The 25,771-nt window shown below is 40.3% G+C and overlaps 1 protein-coding gene and 1 non-coding gene across 2 annotated transcripts in view; one reads left to right on the top strand and one right to left on the bottom strand.

Moving 5' to 3' along the window:
- The window catches only part of LOC106717552 (protein unc-80 homolog), a 35,331-nt gene that overhangs the window by 5,301 nt on the left and 4,259 nt on the right, over window positions 1-25,771 (top strand). The window contains exons 15-58 of the mRNA XM_045679472.1: window positions 516-660; window positions 936-1,133; window positions 1,254-1,442; window positions 1,848-1,981; window positions 3,239-3,477; window positions 3,646-3,839; window positions 3,954-4,108; window positions 4,424-4,553; window positions 4,914-5,115; window positions 5,243-5,405; window positions 5,668-5,762; window positions 5,835-6,025; window positions 6,643-6,760; window positions 6,946-7,007; window positions 7,074-7,209; window positions 7,384-7,558; window positions 7,760-7,795; window positions 8,712-8,868; window positions 14,018-14,189; window positions 14,347-14,439; window positions 14,534-14,679; window positions 14,756-14,875; window positions 15,011-15,123; window positions 15,627-15,786; window positions 15,979-16,208; window positions 16,428-16,653; window positions 16,863-17,049; window positions 17,425-17,594; window positions 17,663-17,911; window positions 20,189-20,318; window positions 20,413-20,553; window positions 20,630-20,823; window positions 21,026-21,171; window positions 21,575-21,769; window positions 22,095-22,290; window positions 22,501-22,719; window positions 22,799-22,944; window positions 23,124-23,292; window positions 23,410-23,571; window positions 23,890-24,093; window positions 24,536-24,652; window positions 24,763-24,897; window positions 25,055-25,178; window positions 25,501-25,713. Of these exons, the coding sequence (XP_045535428.1) occupies window positions 516-660; window positions 936-1,133; window positions 1,254-1,442; window positions 1,848-1,981; window positions 3,239-3,477; window positions 3,646-3,839; window positions 3,954-4,108; window positions 4,424-4,553; window positions 4,914-5,115; window positions 5,243-5,405; window positions 5,668-5,762; window positions 5,835-6,025; window positions 6,643-6,760; window positions 6,946-7,007; window positions 7,074-7,209; window positions 7,384-7,558; window positions 7,760-7,795; window positions 8,712-8,868; window positions 14,018-14,189; window positions 14,347-14,439; window positions 14,534-14,679; window positions 14,756-14,875; window positions 15,011-15,123; window positions 15,627-15,786; window positions 15,979-16,208; window positions 16,428-16,653; window positions 16,863-17,049; window positions 17,425-17,594; window positions 17,663-17,911; window positions 20,189-20,318; window positions 20,413-20,553; window positions 20,630-20,823; window positions 21,026-21,171; window positions 21,575-21,769; window positions 22,095-22,290; window positions 22,501-22,719; window positions 22,799-22,944; window positions 23,124-23,292; window positions 23,410-23,571; window positions 23,890-24,093; window positions 24,536-24,652; window positions 24,763-24,897; window positions 25,055-25,178; window positions 25,501-25,713 (7,076 nt within the window). The remainder of the gene's footprint in view (window positions 1-515; window positions 661-935; window positions 1,134-1,253; window positions 1,443-1,847; window positions 1,982-3,238; window positions 3,478-3,645; window positions 3,840-3,953; window positions 4,109-4,423; window positions 4,554-4,913; window positions 5,116-5,242; window positions 5,406-5,667; window positions 5,763-5,834; window positions 6,026-6,642; window positions 6,761-6,945; window positions 7,008-7,073; window positions 7,210-7,383; window positions 7,559-7,759; window positions 7,796-8,711; window positions 8,869-14,017; window positions 14,190-14,346; window positions 14,440-14,533; window positions 14,680-14,755; window positions 14,876-15,010; window positions 15,124-15,626; window positions 15,787-15,978; window positions 16,209-16,427; window positions 16,654-16,862; window positions 17,050-17,424; window positions 17,595-17,662; window positions 17,912-20,188; window positions 20,319-20,412; window positions 20,554-20,629; window positions 20,824-21,025; window positions 21,172-21,574; window positions 21,770-22,094; window positions 22,291-22,500; window positions 22,720-22,798; window positions 22,945-23,123; window positions 23,293-23,409; window positions 23,572-23,889; window positions 24,094-24,535; window positions 24,653-24,762; window positions 24,898-25,054; window positions 25,179-25,500; window positions 25,714-25,771) is intronic.
- Trnar-acg lies at window positions 6,314-6,386 on the bottom strand. The gene has a single exon. It is a non-coding gene; the product is annotated as a tRNA-Arg (tRNA).

The following is a 25,771-nucleotide window of genomic DNA, read 5'->3' on the forward strand; positions in this document are numbered from 1 at the left end:
AATAAGCCCTATGAAATAAAATCCGTACCTCTTAGAGATTCATTCCACAACTTCTGACATTTCTTCGAAGTACTTAAACATAAAAACCCGAATGTGTCTGAGAACTTCGCAAAAATTTTGAACCATCCTGACATTGCTGTGAATTCTTTAGGATTCGTGTTTTTATAAAGGAAAACAATTTGCATGCAATAATAATATTTGTTAAAATAAACATTTACCATTCTTTACGTTAAAATACTACGGATGTGTGTTGTAAGTATTATTTAGCTTTAGCAATATAAAAACACATAAAATAACAATAAATAGATTTTTATTGAATAACCTTTAGGCATTTTAAAATGCATGGATATAGATGATTGTGAGAATTAAGGAACTAATTTATAACGGGCACAATGAAGTTGATTTTACGTCACATATACCATTCCTACACATTACCTTAGGAAGAATAGCATACCTAAAAGTACTATTTATACTTAATTATTTTATTTTCTTAAATTATAAATAAATTCTTGCAGATATATCGGCGAAGCGAGGACCGAACGCGCGCACGGTCAAACTACTGCAACACACAGCAACATTCTCAAGAAGAAAAACCCGATCATTACTGTGACGGAACACACGCCGACGCCATCTCCTGACTATCTTTCTAAAACTAGACAGGTACCTATCTATGCCACGGGGAGGACTCGTCACTAAACTCACAGTAACTGTCAGCTAGGGCTGTTTAACTGTTGATTGTTTAATCGTGGGTTTCTGAGACCAAAATCTCCGTTTAAAACATATTGTTATCTTTGTTTTGTCAAAAATAATGACGGGGACTTCCTTTAGATGTAGATTTCATTACAGACCATTAAACATCTCCTGAATGCGACAATATGGCTTCCGATCTAAGAAACTATTAAATAGTAGGTAAATTACGCTTTTTTATTTCTCAGGGTTCAATGGAATCTCAACTAGACTCTATAAGTATGCAAGGGTCTCAACACATGCCCACTCCGGAGCGCAAGCCGAGTCTCACCCGGTCACAAACTGACTCTAATATTACGTATATAGTAGAGGAGATTCAAGAGGCGGCTGGCTCTAAATATTATATAACTAAAGACGGTGACATCGATTTACAAATAATTCTGAAGGTTAATTTAATATTTAAACTCATACACAATACAGTATCGGATATAACTATCTGTACGTTTGAATTTTACCGGCTCTTCGATGTCGTTATAACGGGTTTTGACTTTGGTAATAATTTCCAGGCAGTTTACTCTGTTTCAACTATGGACAGTTACTATATCACGGTTAGAGTTATGGAGGTAATGTTAAACTTGGTCGATACCCTGATGGAGATCGGAGTTCATAAGAATTGGCAAAGTGATAGTACTAAAGAGGTACAACCAGAGACAATCGATCCATTAGCGGAGTTCGTTAAAGATAAAGACAGCAAGGTAATTTTTTTATTAATTTTTAACTGGCAACAGATGTTTTTGATCAATAAAATAATGTTTTGATTTCTTAATTAATGATATTCTGGTCACTTTATATAACAAATTATAAATCCTAACAAAAATATGTTCATCAATTTTTTTCATTTGCCATTTAAATTGCGTGCATTGGATATTGTTCTAAATTACTGATTTATGAATTATCTCTTAGTTCTTGTTAACTGCATATTAAAAAGTTTTTAATTCTATAACAACAATAATATAACGCATGTAACCCGGAGGGGTTGGCAGAGACCACGGGCTCTCCATTTGGCGCCGTCTTGATACACCTGTCTTGCTTTTACATTCATATATCTATGTATAACGCCAGTTTCGGGTGCTTTTAATACTGTATTTATATAATTAAAGGAACGGGATTCTGGTATACCGTGCGCCCCCAGTCAAGAGTCCACTAATGTTGAAGGAGGGGAAAGTAAAGAAAAGATTAAAGAGGAGGAAAATTTTGATTGCCCCTACTATATGATTATGCATATTATACTTAGGTAAACACTTTGAGTTAAATTTTATTACCTTTTTTTTTTTTTTTTTTTTTTTTATACGAGAAGGGGGCAAACGAGCAACGGACCGAGAATTATTTGATCCGACGCCCATGGACATCCGCAACGCCAGAAGAATCGCAGATGCGTTGCCGGCCTTTAAGGAAGGTATACGCTCTTTTCTTGAAGGTCCCTAAGTCGTAACTGTTTGGAAATACCGCCGAGGACAGAGTATTCCACAACGCGGCTGTGCGAGGTAGAAAGTTTCGTGAAAACCTCGTCGTTGTGGAATGCCACCCATCGAGATGGTAGCGATGAAATTTGGCGCTCTGTCGACTCGTGCGATGACGGAACTCGGCGGCAGGTATGGTTCCAAACAATTCTTCGGAACACTCCCCGTGGTAAAGGCGGTAGAAGATGCAAAGGGAACTGACATCCCTTCGTAAAGCCAGTGAGTCAAGCCAATCGGTAAGACCCCGGTCATTGACGATTCGAGTGGCACGTCGTTGCACGCGGTCAAAAGGAAGAAGCTGGTATTTAGGAGCTCCAGCCCAGAGATGCGAGCAGTATTCCATATGTGGCCGAACCTGCGCTTTGTATAACTGTAAGCGATGGGCTGGCGTGAAATACTGCTTCGCTCTCCCTAGGACACCAAGCTTCTTAGAGGCCAGCTTGGCCTTCCCTTCCAGATGACCACGGAATTGGACGTCACTCGATATGTCAACGCCGAGGATACCAATGCTGGCTGAGGCAACCAGGGGAGTGTTCTCAAAGTTAAGGTTGACGACAAAGGGTTCTTTTTTGGCGGAAAACGCGCAAACTTGTGTCTTTTTGGGGTTGAATTCGACAAGGTTTTGTCGCCCCCAATCAGAGATATTCCCCAGAAGGGTCTCCAGTTCGGACACAAGTTTATTCCGGTACTCGATGACGCTATCCCGAGAAACATTAGCTCGGGCCGTGTACAAAGCGTCGCCCGTACTATCGTCTGCATAACAATGGACGTTACTATGATGTAACAAGTCATTGATATGCAGAAGAAAGCTTATAGTTTTATAGCTTTGGTACTGTTCCCTTTTTATCTAATGAAACTTACTGCTTATTGTACATAAATAGCCCTTGCCAATGATACTTAATCATTTGTTTTTTTTTTTTCAAAATACGTATTAGTAATTATAATAAAATAAAATAGTAGTATTTATTAAATGGTATAAAATAAATGAATATTTTTTATGAAAATAAATGTATATACTTATAAATTTGTAGGTTACTGAGACAATTGGGATGTTCACACGGATGCACGTCAGCGTTACGAGGTCCTCAGGCAGAATGTCTCAGAGTACAAGCTCGCAATTCGTTGCGACATCTCAGATCTGCAAATGTATCAAAGTTTAACTTGCGAATTCGAGAGATGACGAAATTTGCACCGATAAGAGAGGTATTGGATAACCTACATGCGACTATTGGATTCTGTGCGGAGCCGTCTAATATGGTATCACCAATGAGTGAGTTATTTTTCTTTATATTACTTTCTCTTTCTTAGTACTCTTCTTTTTCTACTTCTCTCCTTTACTCTATCAACTCAATATCGGTTAATTATATAAAATATAATTTGAATTTCATTGTATCACAAAAACAATAAAAGTAAAGAGCATGTTTTTTTTATTTCGTAGATCAACAAAAACGTAATTATGCAAAGTCTCCTGATATAAGCCACTTGCAAGCCGGATACGCTACGAACTTTGGCACGGGACAGAATGCTAACACGCACAGAGCCATAGAGAACTTTGTTATAGAGGCAACGTTCAGAGTGCTCGTCACAAGGTTTGCATTGATGCATAAGGAATTGAAGATGCTCGATAATTCCGTAAGTATTTTGATTATGAATTTAATATTCTTGGTAATCTCATAGTTTTTATTCATAAAAAATCGGCAAAGATGTCCTTGAAAATTGGTTTAAATAAATACATTATCATCTTAGGCTCTTTATATGGAAGTGCGCCTTCTTCTAAGTTACGTGAAAGAAGCTCACGGCAGTGAGTTCCGACTGGTCGCTCTCAGCGCGTTACTTGACACCGCCGAGAGACCTGACAGCCAGCAGAGAGACAATAACATGCAGACTACAAGGGTTATAAGGTAGATGGCGCTGTTATCAACAAAAAATATCTAACTTTTGCCCGCGACTCCTACCTTGTGGAATTAAAAAAACTAGTAGTCTATGTGTTCTTCCAGATTATTTTCTACATCTATGCCAAATTTAAGCGAGATCTGTTTAACTGTTATGGTAATACTTAATAGCATACATCTATCCGTCCATATATCAAAACTTTCACATTTATAATATTAGTAAGATGTTAGTATGAAAATGGATATAAAATATACGTACTACTAATATACTAATGGATATAAGTACAGTACAATTCATAAGCGAATATGTTAATTATTTTGTAGGCATATTCCAAGAATGCAAGATGACGAGCGCGGGTCGGACACTGGGGCGGACTCGGGCTGCGCGGCTGATGACCGCAGTCACAAGAAGTTTACCTTCAAAAAACGAAGCACATCTTCTACTGGCGCACATGTAGATATTATTGCATACTAACTGTTGCCCGCGACTCTGTCCCCGCGGAATAAGAAAAAAATAGTAGCCTATATGTTCTTATAGACTGTTCTTAATCCATGTCAAATTTCATCCAGATCCGTTGAGGCGTTCTGGAGATACCTTCAAATAAACATCCATCCATCCATCTAAACATTCGCATTTATAATATTAGGTTACTTACGTTATTGTAGCTTACTTAAGCTTACGAAAGTACTACTAACCCAAATAATATTTAAGTTCTTTTTCTATCCTTCATTAAAGACACATTTACAACTAATATAGTGTTTGGTTAATCACATTACATTACTTCATTCTTCCTCAATATGTCTCATATTCCAGAGTCTACTAGAAACAGAAGCAGGTGAGGAGTCGGCGAGCCAGTCGCCGCTGTCGGTGCGCACGCGGCGCTACCAGCTGACGCCGCGCCAATCAGAGCGCACCATCCCCTCCGCCGCCTCCGCCTCCGCCGCCTCCGCTGACATCACCCCCCACCACATGACACACAAGTCTCTGCACTCCAGGTTTCATATCGGCGGGATAGGTAAGTAATACAAAGTTAGAATTGCTCCTGTTTAAAGGTAAATTATATTTAATCTAGCACGTGGTAATAAGGAGGTTACTAACTAAATTAAATGTGGTTTTATGGTCGTTTTTCTTTTTGTGTACAGTGAAATGGTTCAAGACACGTCCGCAGCCGGCTCCTCTGGCGCGCAATGGCGGCGGCTCGGGCGAGTCGCTGCCGCAGTTCGGCAGCATGGTGTCGCTAGCACGGCCACATCTCACCGCACGACCTGTGCACGTCAAGCGACGTGTCGGATACACTCTCAACAGGTCAATACAGTCGAACCCGGATAAGGGAGAAACCTCTATAAACGATAGTTGTCCCGAGAAACTCGGGTTATAGAGAAACCTCTATACACAAGAAAAATATCGCGAACCCTTGGACTCTCACTTATTCAGGTTCGACTGTTAATTGATCTAACTTAGCTTAATAAAGCTTATCTATTCGGATCCCAAGAGAAGAGTACATCGAGAAAAGACACAAGAAAGAGGAGTAGAAATTGTAGAAATATAAATAACATAATTTCTACAGGGCTCGGAAACGTGTCGAAGACAGACTTAATAGATTTGGCCTTCGTAAGATGGGGAAGAAAAGAGATGGGAGCATTGAAGAATCGTCTGGGGGATGTGAGTATTTTCTCAATGTTTCGGATCTATTCATTCGTTCGTTGGCACGTTCATTCACTTACTCATGTGTAGATATGTCTCGCCGCGGTTCTCTGGAGGGTGGGTCCGGGGGCGGTGAGTCCGAGGTGGTGGTGCTGAAGCGTCGGCGACTGGTGTGCGCGGCGCCGCTGTACGCCGGTCTCGCACGACTCAATTTCCTACTGGATGCAACGCAACCCGGCGCCACGCCTGATGCACTGTTCATCGCTGCTCTACTAGACCTGGTATAGTTCTTTTCAAATATCTTGCCGGGTCATCGGTGCTCTACATATTGCCCTCCCCTTGTATCCCGATACGCCCCGATACCTAAAATTGTATTCTACAAAGCGACTGGCGCGAATTTAAAAGCCGCCATGATATCTGAAAACTATGTCTTCTTAACACACAAAAAAATATAACTTTAATAATAACCACAAATTTTCTTAAAATAAAATATATAAAGCTGTTTAGAAATAATACTTGGAATGGGGAAAAATTGACACGGCTTTAAAAATTTGAACAAAAAGTTCCCGCGACCCTGCCAGGATTCGAACCTGGAATCTTCTGATCCGTAGTCAGACGCGTTATCCATTGCGCCACAGGGCCTTAGGGAAGCTTTGCTAAATTAAGGAACAAATAGAGCTTTAAGTATATTTAAAAAGCTCTTTTTTATTTAAATTTTTAAACACATTTATATGGTTTTAGAAAAATAAAACAATTTGATTGTGCACATTTGTTTAATTCCATTCAATTAGAAATGAACGTAGAATTAACGTAAAATATTGACTCAATCTAGCTTATTTTTTTTTTATTTATTGAATTACAAACATAAAACATGAAATTTCAATTATTAATATTACAGCCATTCACAGTGGTGGTGGCTCGCGCTTCAGTTCTATTGGAGTGCGCGCATTTAGTGCATAATTGTAACAAGGGCCAATGGCCACATTGGCTCAAGTCGAATATGGTTAAAAATTCACGTAAGTAATTTTAATATATTGTTTTTAATAATATTTCCCTAAAAGTACATATATCGTTATTATAGTATTTACAGTACTTCAGTTTACCTTTAGTATGACCTTTGTCTAGGTGATTGGACTGTATGATTATTTTTGGTTTTTGTTCTAGTAATTATAAAAAATTTAAAAAGATATAATATTTTTAGTGTCAGCCAGTCCCCAGCTTAGAAGAAGACTTGCCGGGAAGTTATTTTATCAATGGGCTGAAGTAAGTAAACTCAAATTATATTTATAGCGAAAAAAAAAACATGTTAATAATAAATAAACATAACAGGCGATTGGGAATAGATTAGAAGAGATGTTAAATGAGGACAAAAAGCATCTGGATACTGTAGTCTCCTTGGTGACGGATCCAGATGGACAAAGAGAACTTTTGCAACAAGACGAGGAAGAAGATTTTCTTGATGAAGGTAGGAATTAGTAAAAGTCTCACATTCTCTTTTTTTTATCTCACTTTTTAAATGAGACCGTTGACAAAATTTTTGTGCGAGTGTTTCACAGTGATTTACACAGTCTAAAAATAGCGACGTATTTTTCTTATACTTAATTTTTAAAATTTTTAAAATTTTAATCATCTTTCGCAGCAAGTATACGCCTTCCTGGAAAGACGATCGGAGCAGAATGTCCTCGGGCACTAAGATTAGTAGCTTGCGTACTACTATTCGAAATTACCGCTTTCTTACGCGAAACCTACCAAAACCTACCGAAATCCAGCCGTTCCTCGCTAAAAGAACGCGGCCCCTGGGACAGAGTTTACAGGTAAGTACAATCAAAACAATTATTGCCGAGTAGTCAATTTTCGCTTTCAATATAAAAAAAATGATAATTTTTATTTTTTGCGAAGATGGATGCGAAAACGTCGTTTGTTTTGTAAGAATATGTGAGTTACCGAGCTATATTTATTTAAAGTGATAATATAAGGAGTGCATAATGTATTTGACGAGCGTTTTGTTTTAACAGGGCTCTTAGCAGTCAACAGGCACTAGTGCCGGTCGAGTATGTGTTCTGATGAAGTAATGCATGTTTATTTGCATTCAGCACCGAGCGTGCATGTCTCTAGTGTACAATGTTATAACGTAAAGAACCTCGAAATACTAACATACCATATAAATTCTTAAAAGGAAGAAGGTTCACAGAACAGTACAATTTTAATTTATAAATTTTAGTAAATAACTACAGGTTTCGTATAGAAAATAATACTAGCACAAAATTATTGATAGTAAATCTTCTTATTTAATTAATATTTCCATATGCAACTATCATTAAATATAATAGGTACAATTATGTAAGAATAACTAATAATCGATCGAAGACGTTAATAACTTTTAAGATAGTAAAGCTCGTTCTCTCTATTTCGCTCTCTGTACTCACTGACTCACTCTTACTATCTTGTGTTTTGTAGTTTCACTAACTTATTTTATTTATTTCTTATCACGTACTGTTCTGAGGGGACCTTAATACAAATACAAAATAAGAAAATCCATAATCTCATAAATAAATATAAAGAACGCAAGTGCATGATATATTTAAATTAATGAAGGGTACAAAACTACTAAATTATTTTGTACATACTAATAAAAATTCTAAATAATAATAAGTTTAAAAATATTAAATACATTTATTAATGAACTATTACAACTGATACTATTGCCTTTTCCGAAACTGCTTGTAGCTTGAATGCACTTTTAGGAGATTGACCTATTAACAATAAGGCACTGATATTTCTTAGTAACACCTTAAATAGTAATAAAATAGTAATAGACACATATAGTGACTAAATTGAGCTTCGCTACATTGGCATGTAATGACATACTGATGAAATTTTAAAATTAAAAAAACATATTTAGATTAAATTTTAGAGCAATAGTACAAACTATGTTGCTTTTGTATCTAATTGATGGGTGATGTCCAGGGAAGCTAATCGTCGTTGGAGCATGGCTTTGTCGAGTATGGGACATTCGCAAGCGTCCGCGCAAAGCCTGCAGTCCATCGCCGGCGCTGAAACTGAAAGGAAAATATCATTTGTACTGCACGAACCTGAAAATGTTTCCGGCGGGAGCAATGTTACAGTAATACATTAATTTTATATCAATCTCTTTATACGTTTATAAACATGTCTTGTTAATAATCCGATATTTATTTTTAATATTTCTTGCTAAATCCCGTTACCTATAAATTATTATAATTATTACGTTTTAGCCAGATACATTTCCTACGCCTGAAAGCTTAATTTCATCATCACAACTTTGTATCATAGAGCAAGAGCCCGTGAACCCCAGACCTTCGTTATTTTATAAAAGCTGAAAGTTTGTCAGCGCATGCTCCCAACACAGGTAAGAACGATGGAGTATTATGAAGTTTGGGTTACCGTGGCTTTGGCAGGTAAACGGTACTAAAGGTGTGTAAAATACCGATCTAAATTCATCAAATAATAAAGTGTGATTTTTTTGGTATTACCTTCAGAATATTATTAAAAATCACGTTATTGATTGCCAGACACTTAACATCGTGGCAACCCCTTGCCAGACACCCCTAATGTTCATGAAATTATAATTCTACTTTTGTTATAGTATAAAAGCTGATTTTTATATATAATACTTAGGTAATAATTAGATGATGTTTCCTCATCAGCCAGACATTTTTGATAGTTCCAACCCCTTGCCAGACAATGATGTAGGGTCGCTGTAGGAGCGAGCGCGAGACAGTATATGTATGGTGGGTGCGAGTGAGATGGCGAGATAGGTCTATCGCGATCCCTCACTGCGCAGTTGTTATTTCTACTGCGCATGTATTGTTTAGTACTTAGTACATGTTTACATCAGCTAAAATAATCTTATATGCTATCTTCAAGTATTATTAATTGAATAGTTATTATAAATTTACAACATAAAATATTTCGAATATATACAGACTATAAAGTATATTCAATATATTATTAGTGTATGATACGTACATTATATGTGTAGGAAGAGGATCGGCCATAGTTAAAAAGAATGAAGCTACTTTAATCTTTATAATAGTTTTTAGCAAAATCGCAGGACTAATGACAGTTAATTAACCATTAAAGTAAACTATGTTCCAAAGTAACAATTCAATAAATTAGCCTTAAATAATAACCGGGTATAATTAGTCTAGGGACCAAATTATATCACCGGAATAATAATTAATTTGTTTCCACAAATTAACTATCCGAAGCGTCTAGGTTAAGCAAGCGAAGTACAACTAGTGCACCGAGCCACGCCAGAGCCAAGACTGCCTTTCAAATTTTTTTTTTTTTTTGTGACTGAGTAGTCACTGTTTGCCTTGAGGAGGCATTTACAGTTTCACCGGGCTTGAGGTGGCCGGGCGCAGATGGCGCTTAGCCTAAACCTCGTTTAAGAGTAACTAGGCTCGAGGGCTCCCTCAGGAGCCTCGGCTCGGGCTGTTACTTCGTTATTATTACCGGATTGGGAGGTCACCGAGCTCTTAGGTCGCTTCGGTGGACGCTCCATGGAGTGACTGGGCGCAAGGGCCCCCGAGAGGGGACCTCGGCTTGGACTGTCACTCATTACGCGTTTAGCATTCCGATTCAAGGGTACCCGAGAGGGCCGAACCTCGGCTTGATCGGTTGCTATTATCTGATTGCTATTATTAATACAGCTAACATTACTACCACTTCGGAAAGCGTTAGCGCTGGGAGAAGAAGTGGCGGAAGAAACTCCAGCAACGCTTCTACTATTAATAGGAGAAAACCTGCCTGCTACGAGGCCGTATCGCGAGAATGATTGTCGCAGCCGACATCGACTGCGGCGTGTGATCTGTTTGTGATGTTTGAGCTTAGCCTGGGCGATAGTAATTGCATCGTCTTGAAAGTCAAGAACGTGCCTAGGTCTACGATAATCCCGACGAAACTTACCGAGCGTGCCTTTCAAATAATGTTGCACGTCTTTTATAGCGGCAGAGCTAGTAGTGGGGAGAGTGGGGGCATCGAATGACGCAATCGGTGCACGTGTTGTTTACAGTTTCGCTCAGGTGGCGCGCGGGCGCCGACATAGACTAATTATAGCACCGGAATAATAATTAATTCGTTTCCACAAATTAACTATCCGAAGCGTCTAGGTTAAGCAAGCGAAGTACAACTAGTGCACCGAGCCACGCCAGAGCCAAGACTGCCTTTCAAATAATGTTGCACGTCTTTTATAGCGGCAGAGCTAGTAGTGGGGAGAGTGGGGGCATCGAGTGACGCAATCGGTGCACGTGTTGTTTACAGTTTCGCTCAGGTGGCGCGCGGGCGCCGACATAGACTAATTATAGCACCGGAATAATAATTAATTCGTTTCCACAAATTAACTATCCGAAGCGTCTAGGTTAAGCAAGCGAAGTACAACTAGTGCACCGAGCCACGCCAGAGCCAAGACTGCCTTTCAAATAATGTTGCACGTCTTTTATAGCGGCAGAGCTAGTAGTGGGGAGAGTGGGGGCATCGAATGACGCAATCGGTGCACGTGTTGTTTACAGTTTCGCTCAGGTGGCGCGCGGGCGCCGACATAGACTAATTATAGCACCGGAATAATAATTAATTCGTTTCCACAAATTAACTATCCGAAGCGTCTAGGTTAAGCAAGCGATGTACAACTAGTGCACCGAGCCACGCCAGAGCCAAGACTGCCTTTCAAATAATGTTGCACGTCTTTTATAGCGGCAGAGCTAGTAGTGGGGAGAGTGGGGGCATCGAATGACGCAATCGGTGCACGTGTTGTTTACAGTTTCGCTCAGGTGGCGCGCGGGCGCCGACATAGACTAATTATAGCACCGGAATAATAATTAATTCGTTTCCACAAATTAACTATCCGAAGCGTCTAGGTTAAGCAAGCGATGTACAACTAGTGCACCGAGCCACGCCAGAGCCAAGACTGCCTTTCAAATAATGTTGCACGTCTTTTATAGCGGCAGAGCTAGTAGTGGGGAGAGTGGGGGCATCGAATGACGCAATCGGTGCACGTGTTGTTTACAGTTTCGCTCAGGTGGCGCGCGGGCGCCGACATAGACTAATTATAGCACCGGAATAATAATTAATTCGTTTCCACAAATTAACTATCCGAAGCGTCTAGGTTAAGCAAGCGAAGTACAACTAGTGCACCGAGCCACGCCAGAGCCAAGACTGCCTTTCAAATAATGTTGCACGTCTTTTATAGCGGCAGAGCTAGTAGTGGGGAGAGTGGGGGCATCGAGTGACGCAATCGGTGCACGTGTTGTTTACAGTTTCGCTCAGGTGGCGCGCGGGCGCCGACATAGACTAATTATAGCACCGGAATAATAATTAATTCGTTTCCACAAATTAACTATCCGAAGCGTCTAGGTTAAGCAAGCGAAGTACAACTAGTGCACCGAGCCACGCCAGAGCCAAGACTGCCTTTCAAATAATGTTGCACGTCTTTTATAGCGGCAGAGCTAGTAGTGGGGAGAGTGGGGGCATCGAGTGACGCAATCGGTGCACGTGTTGTTTACAGTTTCGCTCAGGTGACGCGCGGGCGCCGACATAGACTAATTATAGCACCGGAATAATAATTAATTCGTTTCCACAAATTAACTATCCGAAGCGTCTAGGTTAAGCAAGCGAAGTACAACTAGTGCACCGAGCCACGCCAGAGCCAAGACTGCCTTTCAAATAATGTTGCACGTCTTTTATAGCGGCAGAGCTAGTAGTGGGGAGAGTGGGGGCATCGAATGACGCAATCGGTGCACGTGTTGTTTACAGTTTCGCTCAGGTGGCGCGCGGGCGCCGACATAGACTAATTATAGCACCGGAATAATAATTAAGTCGTTTCCACAAATTAACTATCCGAAGCGTCTAGGTTAAGCAAGCGAAGTACAACTAGTGCACCGAGCCACGCCAGAGCCAAGACTGCCTTTCAAATAATGTTGCACGTCTTTTATAGCGGCAGAGCTAGTAGTGGGGAGAGTGGGGGCATCGAATGACGCAATCGGTGCACGTGTTGTTTACAGTTTCGCTCAGGTGGCGCGCGGGCGCCGACATAGACTAATTATAGCACCGGAATAATAATTAATTCGTTTCCACAAATTAACTATCCGAAGCGTCTAGGTTAAGCAAGCGATGTACAACTAGTGCACCGAGCCACGCCAGAGCCAAGACTGCCTTTCAAATAATGTTGCACGTCTTTTATAGCGGCAGAGCTAGTAGTGGGGAGAGTGGGGGCATCGAGTGACGCAATCGGTGCATGTGTTGTTTACAGTTTCGCTCTGGTGGCGCGCGGGCGCCGACATAGACTAATTATAGCACCGGAATAATAATTAATTCGTTTCCACAAATTAACTATCCGAAGCGTCTAGGTTAAGCAAGCGATGTACAACTAGTGCACCGAGCCACGCCAGAGCCAAGACTGCCTTTCAAATAATGTTGCACGTCTTTTATAGCGGCAGAGCTAGTAGTGGGGAGAGTGGGGGCATCGAGTGACGCAATCGGTGCACGTGTTGTTTACAGTTTCGCTCAGGTGGCGCGCGGGCGCCGACATAGACTAATTATAGCACCGGAATAATAATTAATTCGTTTCCACAAATTAACTATCCGAAGCGTCTAGGTTAAGCAAGCGAAGTACAACTAGTGCACCGAGCCACGCCAGAGCCAAGACTGCCTTTCAAATAATGTTGCACGTCTTTTATAGCGGCAGAGCTAGTAGTGGGGAGAGTGGGGGCATCGAATGACGCAATCGGTGCACGTGTTGTTTACAATTTCTAACTATCAAAAATGTCTGGCTGATGAGGAAACATCATCTAATTATTACCTAAGTATTATATATAAAAATCAGCTTTTATACTATAACAAAAGTAGAATTATAATTTCATGAACATTAGGGGTGTCTGGCAAGGGGTTGCCACGATGTTAAGTGTCTGGCAATCAATAACGTGATTTTTAATAATATTCTGAAGGTAATACCAAAAAAATCACACTTTATTATTTGATGAATTTAGATCGGTATTTTACACACCTTTAGTACCGTTTACCTGCCAAAGCCACGGTAACCCAAACTTCATAATACTCCATCGTTCTTACCTGTGTTGGGAGCATGCGCTGACAAACTTTCAGCTTTTATAAAATAACGAAGGTCTGGGGTTCACGGGCTCTTAGACTATCAGTCCAATGATACATAGGCTTATCCTCAATTAAAAAATTTAGGTCTCCAATTAAGAACCGTACTAGCATCGATTTTATTATTATAGCTAGCAGATGCTATACCGAGTTCTGCACTGGAGGACAAGAAGGTCAGGCTGGGGTCCCGCGGCAAGGCCCCCATGCATCGCCGCAACACACAACAAACACACTCCGCGTACGGATCATTCAAACGAAGATCTATTAAACTACGACAGAAAGATACCAGAGAAGTCGATGAATGTATGTTATTATTACTTAATTCCGCTTTTAGGGTGTGCTTACACTGTTCTAACATATGTTTTTATAAACAGGATGAGAGGACAGTGGATACTCACCGTTAATTATCCTTCACTCAATAAATGTGAAGAAATGTTTAGTAAACACTTTATGTTTTCAGTCATAACACGAAGATCTGATTCAATACAAAGCAGACGAAAGGTTTCTTCATTATCCGATAGAAGCGATACTTCCGAAGTTTTCCCGGGGACAGGTTATTATTTTTAACACTAATTCGTGTTTGTACGTAAAAATGTCGTTATCTTTTTAAATTATACTAACGTATTTTAATGTAATTGCTCACTTAGGTACGGTAATAATGGCAAACGAGATGGACAGCGGGGGCGAGGAGAGCCCGGGCGTGTTGTCGGACGACCACGACCCGCCGCCCGACAGCCCCGACAGCAACTCAACCGACCCGCCCGACAACAACAAGGGCTTCCCATGGCTTAAGGTACTACGACATGTGTATAAAAATTGCTTTATTTTGACTCCAATCTGAAAAGATATTTCATATTTTATTTGTCTAGGTGATGGTGAAATTTTTGAATTCGTTCAACTACGTTTGCTGCCATCAAAACTTCTGTCATCCTTACTGCTTCCGACGAAATATGAGAGCCACCGTTCGTCTCATGAAGTCTGTGCAAAAGGTAATTATGTAATCTCTACTGAATTATAATTGATATTTTTTAGGTTACATTTTTTACTCCTCGCGTGTCCAACGTAAGAATAATCCATTCAAATAATGACATATCATTGTGGGTACTACTAAGACTCCTTTTCAGATTTACGGTGAGAAGTTCGGTCCGGAGACGAACACGCAGAGCAATGAGGAAGGGTCGGGGTGTACGCGGCGCGGGCGGCGCACACGCAAGTCCTCCGAGCATGTCACGGATAGGTTCGAATACTACACGTAAACGATTGTGCAATATGTTTGCTCCCGTAGCCACTAGATGTCCCTGTAGCGGTACACCTAGAGTACCACTAGATTGCATGCGGTACGTAAACAAAGTATTTCGTAATGACTTTTAAGTCTTTATTTTAATCTCATTCAAACCATTCAAAGTAGTAATCTTTCTTCTCCTATCTTTGGAATACTTTCATGGTTTTACCTAATATTGTGATTGTTCCAATTATACGCGTGACAATTTTTATACTAAAAAAAATAGATTTATTTTCCCTTAGGAAAAATTTCCATTTAAACCATATTATACAGTAGTAGAGTAAAGAAACAAAGTTAGATTAAAAACTAAAAAATATAGCAAGTACAAGTTATTTCAGATTTTAAACTTTATCTTATTATGTTATCTAGATACCTAGAGTATTTTTATTTAGTAAGTACAATACAAGTTTTTTAGCAGTCCAATAATTTTAAATGAATATAATCACTTGATACATCAGGATCGACCGGTCCGTCATAGAGACGGCAGGTCTGGCGTACCGCGCGGCCGGCGTGGAGCACACGCTGGCGGGCAGCGAGGCCCCGCCCGCCGCCGCGCCCGGCACCCTGCCCTACCCGCCCACAGACCCACCCAACATACTCAAGTATCTGAAGGGACAAGTAAGTTCTTGACTTGATTCACTCGTACATCAATCAATTATTTTTTCAACGGAAATCGATAAAAGTGGTTCCTCTACTTATTTCTATCATTCCTTTTGTAAGTAGATGATAGCGGCAAGAAGCAGGAATAAGAGTACTATTTTTCCCGACGTTCCCGATCTTGCGTTTATGTAATAAAAAGGGGTGAAACAGGTCCGCGAGGCATACCACATGCCGCTAGCGACACTAGTGAAGGGGGCGACGACTATGAGCGAGGAGATGTTCAGCGAGGTGGCGCCGGTGGCGTGGCGGCTGCTGCTGGAGGCGGACAGAGAGCTCAGCTCGTGCGCCGCCGCGCTCTTCATACTGGTGGCGGTGCGCGCGCCGCACGTCGCCACTGACATCATGCACAACGACCTCAAGCACGCCGATCCCGGAGTCAGGTAACAACACTATTTTACCTTCAAAATCGGAAATCAAGCTGCTTCGAATGTAATTCATTTGCAAATTAAAATTTCTGCTCCCATTACATGCGAAATAATGAAGAAAAAAACACCAAACACAATATTCGCTTCAATTTAAAAGTCAAAAGATCTAGTTACAACATTTTACTTTCGGTATTGTGTTATTATTGAGAAGACTACGAACAGTTCATATTACAGGATCAACGCGATTTTACGTTTCCAAGTGATATGGAAGCTTAGATACCAAGTGTGGCCGCGTATGGAGGAGGGCGCCTCCGTCACGTTCAAGGTGCCGCCCCCGGGCATAGAGTTCACGCTGCCGTCTCCGAAGATCGGCATAGAGTCTCTGGCCGTCGTGGACCCGCCCTGGAGCCCCCAGGTCAAGGACAAAGATATGGAAATGACTCTAAATCAAGAACGACATGTAAGTTTTTATATAGTTTTCTTTATGGATTGTCATAAACGTTAGGATTTGTATCATCCACTGATAAATAGATGCGTGTTTTATACATTTTTGAGCAAATTATTTGTTTAAATGACTTGTTAGTGGATTTTTTTTAAATATTTTTTCACACAATATTTTAAACACCTTTGATCTCTGTTCTGTATTTATGGATAGTATTTTGTTCGCAGCGGTCTCTGGTTACAGCAACAAAGACCCGTAAGAAGCAGCAGACGGAGGCGATAAAACGCGCGCTGCAGCAGCGTAACGACAAGAAGAAAGCGGAGCGCGAGAGCTTCCTCATCACCACCATACCCATCACGCGCCAGGCCGCGCGCGAGCCCGCACTAGACCACGTCGCAGACGATCATGTCGAACGTGAGAAATACACAACTTCTACTTCATGACTTCACTAGCTGCCACCCGAATTAAAAAATAAACGTAATAAGTAGCCTATGTGTTATTCCAGAGTATGTTCTACATCTGTGTCAAACGTCAAGATCCCTTTAGACGTTCCGGAGATACCTTCAAACAAACATCCATCCATCTATCCATCTAAACATACGCATTTATAGTGTTTGTAAGATCTGAGTCATCACGCCAGTACGTCTCTAGGAGTTGACTTCAATTACTATCTTATCATTCAGGAATCATAAAAAGATATCTGTAGTAAGAAGTAAAGTGCCTAAAAAAAGATTTTTATAAAAACTTCTGTACTAAAATAGAGTATATAAGTTGTCAATATGGTGCCAGCGCCAGCGGACGAGGAGGTAGTGGAAGGAGTGCGCGGGTCGCACCACGCACAGGTGGCGGCGCCGCTCTTCCCCTCCGCGCTCTGCTCCGCTGTTGCTGAGATCGTGTCTCTCCTCGACGACGCCGCTGTCTCAAGGGACGGATGCTCCGTCTATGAAGTCGCATATCAGGTTAATGGTTAATTTCATACTGCATTAATACTGTTTGTACTTCTTATTTACGAACTATCTATGTATAGTGTATCTGGGGCTGTCTCGTGGAAGATTCAGCTCTGTTCCTGCGCCACGTACTAGAGCGTTTGACGCGCGACCACCAGGACGAGATGTTCAAGCTGCTGCGACACCTCATCCGGTTCATCCCGCGTCTGCCGCAGCAGGCTGCCTTCGCGCTTTACAACTATATTATTGGATATGTAATGTTCTACGTACGCACTCCGCATGAAGGTGGACAGAGGCTTATCGGAGCAGCCCTGTCGATACTATGGATGGTAACTATTACAGTCTTAAATAAATATGTGTGATAACTTGGATCATATATACAAAAAAAGAAATGAGATTGAATGTGGATGGCTATAAAGGTAGAGGAAGACCAAAGAAAGCATGGATGGATTCTGTGAAAGAGGATATGCGTAAATAGGGGGTAAATTCAGATATGACGGCTGATAGAGATGTATGGAGGAGTAGAACATACTGTGTCGACCCTCTGTAAGGATAAGGGCAGGATGATGGTGATGATGAACTTTGATTTAATATTAACGACATCTGTTGAAAATATATATTGTAAGATATTTGATGCAAAAGTATTTTAAAAGAATTAAACTAACAGCGAAATAATGAATTTAACTCTACTTCATAATAATCCTCGCTGTAGTATAAACTCAAACCGAACGTAAATAAACAAAAATGTCAGACGTTCCGCAATGACCGATGGAAAGAGACTGCCTCGAGCAGCAGCGCATACTTCCTTATAAAACCTTTTTTTTTGTGTGGCTACCCTCAACGGTCCTAACACGGCCTCTCCTGACTGGAGGACGTCCTCGTCCTCCTGTACTTCTTTGCAACTTTGCGAACCATAGGCACGACGTTTGCATAGTTCGTTTACAACAACATAGTGAACCATAGGCACGACGTTTGCATAGTTCGTTTACAACAACATAGTGAACCATAGGCACGACGTTTGCATAGTTCGTTTACAACAACATAGTGAACCATAGGCACGACGTTTGCATAGTTCGTTTACAACAACATAGTGAACCATAGGCACGACGTTTGCATAGTTCATCTACACAAATGACTTCAGCACATGACATAGGCACGACGTTCGCATATCATGTGTCATCTACATGTGCATAACATAGGCACGACGTTCGCTTATTACACACATGTCAGATACATAACTACTCGTATAACATAGGCACGACGTTCGCTTATTATACGCAAGTAGTATCACACAATCGTTCGTATAACATAGGCACGACGTTTGCGTGTCATACGAACATAAGATGTCTCACCGTTAAAAAAAAAAGCAGAGCATGTCTCGGGAGTCCACTCCCCTCACCGTGGCACCATGTAGGGCAAGCGTCCCGCAGTCCGTCCTCTACATGATATTAATGGCGACCCGCAGTTTGTCAGTCCTGAAAATACCCTAGAAGCATCTCCTGATACAGAACGTCTCACATTCCGTTCACAATCTCACTTCTGCAGTTGGGTATCCCGCAGTCTACGCAACGCAGAGCATCTCGACAATACATGGACAAAGCAAACTGAACTAATAAAGGGCATCAATGACTATTACGACATAATGACATACGTCTGACTCAGGTAATGGCTTAACACGCTCAGCGCAACCGACTAGCCTTACAAGTTCACTTTAAAATGAAAAAATCATGTTGGTATGTAACGTGTTAAATCTTGCCACGACTCGGCTTTACCTGACCCTCACTAATAAACTGATCGAGGTATTCAAATTCAGTATTTAGTAAAGAACACATCTTTAAATTAATTGAAAAGTCTGATGTTGACTTATTTGGCATCAAAACTTGAAATATAAAAATATTGGTTCGATCTTACCGCAGTACAAATTGAATAGATTGCGTCCACAATCCTTTCTGCTGTGAAATACACAGACAGCGCGTGAGCCTCACTACTCACATATTCCCATGCAGAATACACGGCTTGGTCCACGCTACCCTTGTTTCGCGAACACTGGTACGACTTTGATATCGACTCAACTTGCTACGACTATAACAATTATCACGGTAACGGTCTGACATTTTTCTCTTTGCATTTATTTTCACGAAAATGCAAACACAAATACAGAGTGAGCAAAGTGGATAGAATCACGCGGATCCTATCCCACTTCTGATGTAAGATATTTGATGCAAAAGTATTTTAAAAGAATTAAACTAACAGCGAAATAATGAATTTAACTCTACTTCATAATAATCCTCGCTGTAGTATAAACTCAAACCGAACGTAAATAAACAAAAATGTCAGACGTTCCGCAATGACCGATGGAAAGAGACTGCCTCGAGCAGCAGCGCATACTTCCTTATAAAACCTTTTTTTTTGTGTGGCTACCCTCAACGGTCCTAACAATATATTTATTGCCAGTATAAGTCTCTAGATGGCGTTTGTATTGGATTAGATCGCGGTATAATGTTTTTTGTGAAATATTGTCTATTTCGTTTCTTACTGAAGGTCCAAGGATTCAAGGCATAAGTATGCAGTTATTTCGTTTAAGATGCTAGTTATTTCTATTACAGGTTGTACATAGTGTACATGGTATTATGTTCAAAGATCTTAAGCAGATCCTCCGAAAAGAACAATGCGACGCATCGATACTACTTACAGCTAATGTACCTGCTGCTAAGAAAATCATTGTTCACGGCCCATGTAAGTAACGAACAAGAGTACATTCCTTTTACGCTCTTAGTTAAATTCGTAAGAGATCGCATTATTTATTTACTTATGTAAACTTTTATTCTAGCTGATAACGAAGGTAGCATACCTTCACAGTTCCCAGTTCAAGAAGACACGCAGTTCTGTCAAATTCTTAGGGAATCTCTTGATTTCTTTAGTATACCAGATAAATTGCACGACGAATACTTTTTGGTCGACTTTAAAACTCGTAAGTTTACTACAGTCTTATATAACTCCGTAGAATATAGTTTATATGTTAAAAATCATGTGTTTAATACTTTTAGGTCAGATCCATAATCCACAAAGTTACGTACGCGACCATTATTTCTTCAAACGTTCTCAGTATCCACAACTAGGACTGGTGCACATGGAGCCTGAGGAAGCATTTCATAAATTACAACAACAAGAATTACTGCAGAAGTTCGTTGAGATCGGCAAAGTACTTCTCACTTGGGCTATATTGAAAAACGTAGATATGGTAAGTATTTTTTAAAGTAGAAACGTAACCAAAATTATAAAATCACCATTTTAATTAATCTAAAGCCCTAGAAAATCATAAAAGGATAAAGATATCGGATTTAGAACAGTTCATAAAATCTGTCACGTTAACTGAATTCTTCTAACTTAATATTTCTTTCAAAGGTACAAGTCGTTATAAATGTAACCCTCCCATGTCACAGGTGGTTCAACGTGTTGTATTTCTCCATGACGAACTGATGAAACTACCCTCATTCCCTCGCAAAGCTTTGGAAGCGGATCTCGATTTGTACAGCCGAGGAAAACTGGGCTCTACCTTACTCGGCCTCGATGTCTTGCATAAATTCATGTAAGTTAAAGACTTAAATGTTTTTGAATGTTTGTATATCAATATAGATTTAAAGCCTTTTTAGCCTTGACTAATATCGATAACCACCGCAAAATCGTATTATCTTACTAATATTATAACTTACGAATTAAGAATGTTTAGATGGATAGATGGATGTTTGATACAAGGTATCTCCAGAACTGCTAAACGGATCTCACTGAAATTTTGCATAGATGTAGAACACAGTCTGGAAGAACACATAGGCTACTAAATAAGTTTTTTTTTAATTCCGCGCGAGCAGACTTGCGGGCGACAGCTAGTTCACTTGTATTTTTTTCCTCTAGTTAATTACAAAAATATTACATCGATATAAAAACTTGCATATCTTAACAAAATATCTGTGCTAAATGCTGTTTTATTGCAGGTGGGTCCGTCTAATAGCACGAATGTTCGAGGCGATGGCGGGCAACTTCACCTCATCGCGGGACATCCATCTGTTCCTCAACGTGCTGAACGGCGCGCTGATGCTGCACAGCGAGGACTCCCTCATACTGAGATACGTCATCGCCACCTACGTCAACGCTGCATTCAACTTTAAGAGTATCTTCTCCACCAATGGGTATGTTTAAAAAAGTTTCTATTACTAAAAAAAACTTTATGAAAAACTAGCTATCGAACGCGATTCCGTCTGCGCGGAATTGTAAAAGTTTATTGTGTTCTTCCAGACTGTATTCTACATCTTTGCCAAATTTCATCAAGAGCCGATGAGCGGTTCAAGAGATACCTTTTAACAAGCATCCATCCATCCACTTAAACATTCGCATTTATAATATTAGTAAGATTGAAGTAAATGTATATGCGCTTTAGAGCTATCAATCATTACTGCCAAATGGTAGAAATTTAGAATTTGAAGTGTAAAAAAAATAACTTTTTCATTCTTTCAGATATCTATTAATAATGCCAACTCTCCTGCAAATATATTCTAACTTCCAAACCAATAAACTGGTAACGACCACAATAGAGTATGCGGTGAAACAGTTTTACTTATTGAATAGGAAACCCTTTATTCTACAAATGTTCGGCTCAGTGTCGGCCATCTTGGATACAGATGAAGAAGCTACGTACGGCGACGCTAGTAAAGTAAGAACTTAAGATTTACACATCAAAAGACAGTATCAATATTTTAGTACAAACGGGAATTTAATAATAAAAAAATAAGTAAAAAAACCGTTTTCGGTGTTCGTAAAGTTAAATTATTGGTCCTTCGAGCCAGATATTATTTTTAATAAATTATTCCATAGCGACTTGAAGAAATATGACATAAAAAAGTATAATATAAATCACTTCTAGGTACAATCTAGTTGTCTGTTCAACTTATTACTGAGTCTGGAAACACCGTCACCAGATCCTTTACACATAGCCGAGTTAATTAAAGAAGAGAAGCCACTCAAACCTATCGACTTTTGTTACCGCGACGAGGATGAAATGGTTAACGTATTGGATTGCATCAGTCTTTGTGTTATGGTGGTTTCTTACTCAGCTGAGAGTATGCGTGGATATCAAATGCTTGTGAGTACATCTTCTTAAATCTTTTCTTTAGATCGTATTACAGGCTTCATCTTTATTACAAACTTGTCGATTTTTTTAGATAATATTGGAGGCGATACTTCCATGTTACGTCAAGCAAATTCAACTACCAACGTACAACAGGGAAGGAAAAACTGAGAAAGAAATCATACAACAACTAGCTATAGCAATTAAAACTCTTGTCAACAACTGTGAGGGATTATCGAAGTAAGTACTCTCACTGTAACATTTGCTAAATCCAGATATACTGCACTCAGACATATTCACACTCGAATGGATAAAATTTTACCTGGTTCCGTATAAGTTTAATTTATTAAAGAGTATCATGGTATCCTTCGAGTCGGATCGAGTATTCTAAGAGTTATTTTTAAATCTGTAAAACGTAGGTCGTACAATGGTCCGTACCGCACATCACCGGAGCACAAAGGGTCGTCACAGCGCGGGTGTGCGCGGCCCGCCGCCTTCGTACCACTAGACTTGCTAGACGACGAGTCTCACTCGCGATACGTTAGCGAACACGCGCGACTGCCGCCCGCAGATACTGAGGACTCTGAGGTAAACTGAAACTAGCGTTATGTATACCTTATCATTATTATCCCCTTTACAAGTTCACCAATTAATTGAGGAAAATTTAACAAAATGACTGTATGTAACTTATATATTTTTTGTCAGCTCGTACGAGCAGAGTACCGTCGTCCTCGTGACGTGCTGCTGTCTTTGGTGGGTGAGTTCATCGGACGCGCCAGCTCGCGGCTGCTCGATCTCAACGGCTCCAAAGGCAGCGGCGGCAGCGAGGGCAAGCCTGTCGAACTGCTCGACTCCAAGTCGCACGCTGTTAGTACTCGCACATGCACACATGAAATATATGCCATCATCATATGTACATTATAATAGGTTTTATAGCAATATTATTACGTTTTCCTTTGTATTCAAATTATTCATTCCCTCTCTCTCTCTCTCTCTCTCTCTCTGTATTTTAGAAAATAGAGATAACAATGTATTCTTATACAATTATTATGATAGTTCAAATTCACGGAAAGATTAAACCCTTTCTGAAAATGATTATTTCAAAGTGACTAGTAAATTTTTCGTTTGATTGTTTGTTTTTTTATTTTATTTTTAACATCATAACATAATTGACTTAACCCACAGCGTCTCGCAGAGATCGCGCACTCCCTACTGAAAGTATCCCCGTACGACCCGGAGTCGATGGGTTGCCGCGGCCTGCAGCGCTACATGACGCTGGTGCTGCCCGCCGGAGAGTGGGCAGACATGGACCTGAGACCCTCCCTCATCATGATACTGCGTAGACTTGATAAAGTCTTCCTCAAGATTGCTAAGAAACCAAGCATAAGGGTGAGGGACATTACCCTTTTTAACTTATACATTAAAAAGTATCATAGTCCTTCGAGTCGGATCGAGTGTTCTAAGAGTGTGTTTTTAAATCTGTAAAACGTATTGTAGGTCGTACAATAACCCTAACCCTAGTTTAACAACATGAATCTTTGTAATCTGAATCATTTAAACATTATTATTATTATTATTACGTGTGGATCAAATTATTGGTACTGCTATATCAATATTTATAGTAGAATTTACGTGTGTTTGTGTACAAAAATTTCGGGTAGAGAAATTAATCTAACAAGTTCTATCATATCGTCTATCCTCGTCGTTCGTTATAAAATAGAACAAGACTGTAAGAAATGAAACGCGAGTACGCAGTTATGTCGCAATCCGCGAGAGTTCCGTGTCATTTTGTACGTCTAGTTAATGCACTAATTACGGAATATTTTTTTAGAGAAATACAGATTGGGACTCCGCGGCTGTTCTGTTGAAAGGAGTTTACGAAACGATGGTCAGATGTCCTTATATAATGCACTGGCAACAAGTTAAAACACTACTCAATACCGTACAAGTAAGTACTGTTCATATTTATTTAAACATAAATATACTTTTTCCTTTTGTTTAGAGAAAAACTGACCTCACCGCCAACACTTGTAGGAAGTTAATGTTTGTTGTGTACAGGCGTTGATAGTATCTGAGAGCACGACTGGTGAGAACTTGTCGTCGGCGACTGCTGCTCTGATGTCGCAGCCGCCGCCGCCGCACTTCTGTAGCACGGTGGTGCGACTCATAGCCCTGCAGGTCATCAACACTGGGGTCAGTGATACCACATTCTAACCTATTACCTCTCGTTTTCTTCTCCAGTAAGAAAATTTGAATTTCCTCGAATCCGCGGTCAAAAATTGAAATTAATGACGAAAAATCGCCAATAAGTATAAATTTTCATATATTGCATAAACATGTAACATTTTAGGATAGCTATTCATTGGAGCAGATGTGCGGAGGTACAGCAATATTTCCTTCGGGCGAGAAAACAGAGAACATGCTTATGAATCTTCTAATGCCGCTTTGTTTGCGAGTCGGCAGCGGCCGTAAAGGTATATAACATTTAGTAACTTGTGATAATATTTTATAGTATATCTGTTTCTCAAATAATTAAATATTTAGGTTGAAAATTATATTTAGGGTGAGTAACGATCTCCCGATCTAGAATTTAAAAAAAAGTAGCCTATAATATGCCCGTGTGCATCAGTTACCTTGCTAAGTCCCGTCAAAATCAGCCCAGCCTTTCCGGAGATTACCCGAAACAAACGCGGCCATGCGGACATACAGACAGACAGACGGACAAAAATTTTAATACACATACAGACAAATAATAAAAGAGATTAGAAGTCATGTTTTATGTATCGTGTTTGTCAGATGTACCTCCACTACGTCAGTCTGACGTGTCGTACGTAGTGTCGGCGGTGTTGTGCGCGCTGTGTCCGCCCGCGCCGCCCGGACAGCTCGCCGCTGTCAACGCGAAGCTGAACGCGGCCGACGCGCGCGCCAACTCCCTCACCTTCACCGGCAGTCGCGACATACGGAACACCACCAGGCTTTCCAATCAGCTCTACAGGATCGCCTTCTTAGGTAATACTTTGCAAGCGAACTTTCATCTGAGATTCCACTGCCCACTTACCTGGACTAA

This window comes from Papilio machaon, chromosome 9 (genome assembly GCF_912999745.1).
Source record: "Papilio machaon chromosome 9, ilPapMach1.1, whole genome shotgun sequence".
Classification (NCBI taxonomy): domain Eukaryota; kingdom Metazoa; phylum Arthropoda; class Insecta; order Lepidoptera; family Papilionidae; genus Papilio; species Papilio machaon.